Source organism: Corylus avellana, chromosome 8 (genome assembly GCF_965113065.1).
Source record: "Corylus avellana chromosome 8, dhCorAvel1.hap1.2, whole genome shotgun sequence".
Taxonomy (NCBI): domain Eukaryota; kingdom Viridiplantae; phylum Streptophyta; class Magnoliopsida; order Fagales; family Betulaceae; genus Corylus; species Corylus avellana.
In genome coordinates, this window is record NC_142497.1 from 3075289 (window position 1) to 3081940 (window position 6652).

A 6652-nucleotide genomic window follows, 5' to 3' on the forward strand; every position below is an offset into this window, starting at 1 on the left:
CCGGCATGGCTGACCAGACCACCGACCTTCAAAAAAACCTACTAAAACAAACAAGCAAACAAAAGTACCTAGACTTTCTCAAAGTCAATCATCTTTTTTTTTTTTATATATATAAAAACCCCCACATTTCATCCCATCTTCCCTACCCAACACCCAACGATAATATCCAATCTTCTTCTTCTTCTTCTTCTTCTTCCTCTCTCTCCAATGGGAAACGCAATTTCTCCATGCTTCCAACCAAACCCTAACTCCTCCGTGAAGCTAATCTTCTGGGAAGGAACCACAAGAACCCTCACCGGAAAACATATGGCCGGGGAGATCATGTTCGAGTGCCCGGACAAAATGGTCTGCCACGCCGACTCATTCTTCATCGGCCACCCGGTGCCGGCCTTAGGCATCGACGAAGACCTCGTGAGAGGCCAGACCTACTTTGTTCTCCCCATTGACCGCTTTGCATGCCATGTGCTCTCCACGTCCTCTCTTGCCGCCTTGGGGTCCAGCCCCAAAAATGCCCCCATCAGTTTCGGCGACTGCCCTTTTCAGTACATAAAGGGTTCAAACGGCAGAGTTTTGATCAAGGTTGTGCCGGAGTTCATCACAAGGCTTGTGACACAAGGCAAGGAGAATAAAGCTGGATCTACTAGTCCGACCAGCAGTGTTCTTTGCAGCACCCCGGAGCTGCAAAAACACTATGAAATGCTTGTCGGATCAAAGGAGCAAATATGGTCTCCTAAGCTTGAAACCATTTCGGAGTACAAGGTCAGGTTCTCGCCCTGCAGATTTATAGGGTTAGAGTGGAAGCAGAAAGAGAAGTAATTAATTAATTAACTAAGGGTAATTTAATTTAGAGAGGATTTCAGTGAGCGCGCGGTGTAAGAAGATATATAATTAAATTTATATGATATATATAAAGGGATAGAATTTCTTGCTTTGTTAAAAGAAGTTGTACAAATTGTATCATGGTAATTAATTGTTGAGATGTAACAGATGTATAATTCTTCTTTGGTTCATTGCAAAATGGATTCAATATTGAACCAGCTGATATTTTTCGAAATGAGTTTTGATTCTTGAATTAATTATAGCTAGCAATAGAGTTTTTCTGTGGATGCATACTTTTGAGTGTATTTCTCTCTACTTTAATCTGTAGGTAACGGCAACATATATAAACGTGATTATAGTGTAGATTATCATATTATTTAGAGCATGTACCGTTGATTAGGGTTTTTTTACTAGGCTTTATCTAAGGATATACTCAAGAATCAAGATGATAATTAAACACAAAACCTCACAGCTAGACGTAGTAGATTCAAATGAAGATGCACAAATTAATTCCCTTCATTTCTCTCTCTCTCTCTAATGTTGTGTTTTTTTAGTGCGGGATGAAATGGGAAAATTAAATAAAAAGATTTGTCATGATAAATCCGTTTAATGAATTGGTAATTAAGTTTTTTTTTTTTTTGGGGAGGGGGGGGGGGGCTTAAATTCTCACCGATGATATTCATGTGTTTCTCTCTTACACCTTTATTAATGAGAGAGACGCCCCATCATCAATGGCAGGGGGCCGGATGGGCTCGGGAGCCTTTGAAGATTCTCTATCTATTAATTAGGAGGAATGGCAGGGGGCCGGATGGGCTCGGGAGCCTTTGAAGATTCTCCATCTATTAATTAGGAGGACACCTCTTCACTAAGGACTCAATCAAGAATTTCTCCTTCTTTTATGTCCATTTCCATCTCTTCAAAACTCATGTTAGCATTACTCAAGAATATTCTCGATCGATGAAAGATCAAAGTTTTTCCAATATATCTATATATTCATATAACTGCCAATTAAATTCAATGAACTGGAAAAAGGATGGGTTTTGTGATATGTTGATGAGAAAGTAAATCTAGTGTGTTTCTGTGATAATTAATTCACTTGATATGATATTTTGATGTGTCCATTTTTATTGAAGGGCACAAAAAACTTGGTTTGTGCCATGTCTTTATAGAAATTATTATCTACTTGGGATCCTCGATCAGAACATGTTAAGGAAATCTTGAATTCACGAAACAAAAGAGAAAATTATATGTCGATAAGATCACTAAGAATACCTTAAGAAGATATAGATAATCATAGGGTACGATTGGTACAAAGATTAAACTCATGGAAATGACAAATGGAATAGCTATTTCATAGTTTGGTAAGATTTAATTTTTAGCTTTGGAATAGCCACTCTTTCCTCTAAAAAAAAATGAAATGAATAGCTTTTCCTTTAGAAATAAACTATATTTCCAAAAACACTCACAATATCTTTTTTTTTTTTTTTTTTAAATTTTTAAATGTAGGTATTTAGTAATTTTGGTTTAATTCTAGTGAGAGCATTATATTGCATGTGTTGTCACCAAACTTGAAGAATATGAATGGCTATTCCATTCTATCATCTTCTATTATTAGGAATAGCTATACCCTTTTCATAATAGAGTAGTCATTATGCATTTCTATGGTATTTTATATTCATCAAATCACAACTATTGTTTTTAAATTAAATCATTGGGATTTTATCGTATTTATAACTTTTATCAACCTAATATTTCCCAGGGAGTACTGCATGTTTTAGTACTTCCCATATTACGACATTTAAAAGTAACAAATGTCGATATATATGATAATAAGATCTCAATTATTAATTAATTTGAAAATAATGGCTAGGATTTGAAGAATTGGATATAATACAATAACTGAAAATTTGTAGAAGATCTTGATATATTCATTATCAACGTACGTACGCACTTCCGTAGGAACAATTGAAAGAGATTAATACAAAACATGGTACAAATCGAACATATTTTTCATAAAACAACAACAATATATGACTTGTACGTCAAATTTTGTCCCAAGGCAAACCACGTGGAAGGGGCCATATTTGAAATAGTCATCACGATTTTTATTTGTTAATTCTTGAAGGTAGAGTACTAAACGGCAATGAGCATTGAGCAACAACTACTGATCATTCTTCTTGCATACTTGTCGTAGTAGATTTCCACATAGCTGGCCTTCAACTTTATTTACTTCTGCATTGCAAAGTCGTCCAAGAACAACGGCACGTGAGAGAATCTTATAATACGGGACTTTTTTACAGTAAAATGTTTTAAAAAGAACCCTAAACCGATTGAAAATTATTGAGCAAAGACATTGTTAGGTTTTTTATTGGCCAATTCAGTGTTCAAAAAACAAGTGTACATATGAATGTAACACGTTCACAGTACTTGTCTGTATGAGTCTCTTAAAAACTGATGTTCAGTGAGCCACCGAAACACTCGTTCGGAAACATGCTCGTACGATATGTCCGGACAAGACAACTCACATGAAGCCTCCGAGAGCATTGTTTGCAAAGGCATTCACTGAGGTCTACACAGGAGGATTAATTAAGAGCCCCCGAGATGCTCGTTTGCAAATGCGTTTGGTCGACAAGTCTGGAAGGTATACGTACTAGGCCGGGTTCAAGGCATGAAACTCTAGCCTTGTCCTGACGAGTCTCATAACCCGTCAGGATGCCTCCAACAAAATCACACTTGTCAGTATTCTGATTGTTTGGGGTATTTAAGGACCGCTATGCACGACTCCTAAGTTGTTGAAGCCGTTAAGAGAGAAAACCTAGCTAGTTTTCACGCTTCCCAATTTAATTATCTCTTAGAGTTTGAAAAACCACAGAGTTTTTACAAAACGTTAATCTTCGGACACCAAAGTTTCATGATTAATTGCATGTAATAGTTATCTTGTATAATGGATTGATTTCTTTCTCATAAATATCTAGGCCTAGATAAGTAAAAGAGAGAGATATCGAGATGGGTGAGGAACTTACCCAATGCATATGGAGCTGACAAAATAAGTCGCAAGCAGAAAAACAAACCACGAGTTTTAGCCCGTGTAGTGGGCATATAGCATCGCATGCAATCATGCAACTTCCCTGTTTGAAAACGAAGTTAGTTTTCTTTCCAGAGAGGATTTTAGATCCAGGGATTTTAGCGATTTTATGGATCTAGCTTGCTGAATCCAGGGAACATACTACCATCCTGTGGACTTGATGAGGCAGAATAGAGAGGTTGATGATGATCATGAGTAGAAAGCGGAGAGGGTGACATATTTGGAGGGAGAGATGGTAATTGGTGGATATCAGTTTGCTGGTGATCATCATCATCGGCTTGCACTGAGATAATAAATCCCATAATCATAATTACCATTAATGCAACCCTCCTCGTGCCATTTCCTTCCATGGATCCCTTCTGATCACTCTTTTCAAGGATTTTTTTGTTTTTTGTTTTTTTTTTTGGTATCGTTGCATGTTTGAATGGGGATAAGAAATTCAGGCTTATTTATAGGCTATCGTGTGTGTGTGTATAAAGTTTGATAATAAATAATTAATGCTGATTGGTAATGTCTCTTGATTATAGTCCCATACTTCTAGCTAGTTTGATAACTAATAAGTGGCGGAGCCAGGAAATTTGTTATTGAAGGGCCGGACTAAAATTATTATAAACACAATTTAAAACAAAAATGAAGTAATTTATATCACAAAAAAGTATATTTATAAAAGTTCATAAATATGTTCTAAAATTAATATATGAACAACATATATAACATGTTCATACAAGTACCCAAAAAAAAAAAAAAAAAAAATTACAAAAAGTATCTAAAAGGGAAATGTTATGTGTTTTCCTGATCTTAGGTGGATATTATTTTCTAAATAGAAAAAAAAAATTAAAAAAAAATTAAAAATTAACCCTTTTTCCTCTCATCCAATTTTTAGAAAATAGTATATATTCACCTAGAATCAGGAGAAAACCTAGCATTTTTCTATTTAAAATTACAGTTGCACTCTTTTAGAGAAACAAAATCATAAAGTATCGAATATGAATAGAAGATCTTCACAATTTTCCTTTCAATATATATATATATGTGCAACTAAATTATTTGTAAAAGGTTCATTCTTTATTTTGTTTCGAAATTTTTAATTTTAAAAACTTTCATAGTTGAAAAATGAAGTCAAAGTATCTAGGGGTCATTAGCCCTTCCAATTTAAAAGTTTTCTAAGAGTAAGTTTTTTTTTTTTACAACTTTTGAAGGGCCATAGCCCCTTCAGTTTCTCAAGTAGATCCGAGACTGTAATTAATAATTCTAAAATGTATTTGTTTTAGACAAATGGCTTTGATTTAATCAAAGAGCTGCTTTAAAAATGATGAATTTTGGGAGTATTTGCTGGCTTTAAGCTTGTGTTTTTGGCCTTTTGGTCTAGGTATTTAGGTAATGCCTCTTGGTTAAGGTCAGGAGCTTTTCCAAGAGTTATTAATATGCAAGATTTGTATACGTAACTAGTTTTAACCAAGAGACATGAATTTGCGTGAATTGGTAAGAAAGTGACCAATAATCAGGATATATGGAACCCTCCTATGGCCCTAGTTTTTCTTCTTAAAGTTGTACTAAATTTGGGCCTCACAAGTATAGGCCCAATGAGCATTGGCCCAACTCTAGTTTGGTCCCTTCTTGGTACTCAAGATCATTTGCAGTTAGCTAAAAGCTATTTTAGATAGCCCTATGGCTAAGGGCATGTTTGAGTGTATATTTAATTCTTAAAAAGTTCGTTTGAAAAAAAAAAAAATTAAAAACGCTTTTAATAGTCCAAAAAACTTTTAAAAAAATAGTTGAAATGCACTTTTGGCAAAAGTTTCAGCACTTTTTTACTTAGAGCCTGTTTAGGATTGCGTTTGATAAGTTTAAAAGTGCTTTTAACTCTCAAAAAGCTTGTTTGAAGAAAAAAATTACTCGTTTGGTAAAAAAATTAAAAGCGATTTTAAGGGTTCAAAAAGCCTAAAAATAGATAAAATGCACTTTTGGTAAAAGTTTAAAAATGAAGTTTTTTTTTCAAAAACTCTTTTTGACCTAAAAACTCTATTTTTTAAACGCAATTCCAAACAAGCTCTTCAAACTTTATTTTTCAAACACAATATCAAATAAGATCTAAATCTGATAAAAGATCTTCTGCATCTACTCAACATTTTTTAACCAAAAAAAAAAAAGAGAAGCTGTGAATTACTCAATTAGGCTTGGGCTGGGTTCTTTTCTTTTAGGTTATAGGCTACCCCTATCTTCTGTGTATTTGTGTTAGGGCTATCCGATTATGGGCCACCAAGATTGGAAGCCCTGCAGCCATTGCTTGGACTAGAACTCTAGCCTGTTAATTTCTCTACGTCTCAGCCCAGATTCATGTTAGTGCCTCTACTTCTGGGCTTAATATAATCATAATGAGGAAATAAAAGAATCTAATCAAATACCTTTACAATTTTATTTCGATTCTTGAGCTTATTATCTTAATATCCATCATCTTTCTTTCTTTTTTTTTTTTTTTTTTTTTAACAAAATCGATCATGTTTCTTAATTATAAGGTTACCGTTAATTCGAGTCACGTGGAAGTACAAGAATAAAAGCCTAATGCAAACCCCTATAAATGCTCTGTTCACAAGTAGTGTGATGTATGGAAATTAACATGGCAACGTTGTAGACAGAGGGAACATCATATTAAGGAAGACAAGTTATTTTTTTGCATTGAGCTGGATGACAACAGTTGACCTGCTGGGCTGTGGGAAACAAACAAGCGGCTACACGTTATGTGTCAGA

The 6652-nt window shown here is 34.7% G+C and overlaps 1 protein-coding gene across 1 annotated transcript; it reads left to right on the forward strand.

The window, feature by feature from the left end:
• The first annotated feature begins 179 nt into the window (after positions 1-179).
• LOC132164672 (DUF4228 domain protein) lies at positions 180-948 on the forward strand. Its single transcript, XM_059575217.2, has one exon. It carries the CDS (start codon positions 208-210, stop codon positions 814-816), a length of 609 nt encoding a protein of 202 aa, XP_059431200.1. The 5' UTR covers positions 180-207; the 3' UTR covers positions 817-948.
• Positions 949-6652: the final 5704 nt, after the last annotated feature.

Bases quoted from the DNA above. Each gene is read 5' to 3' on its own strand.
- LOC132164672 (XM_059575217.2), top strand. From the start codon at position 208: ATGGGAAACGCAATTTCTCCATGCTTCCAACCAAACCCTAACTCCTCC.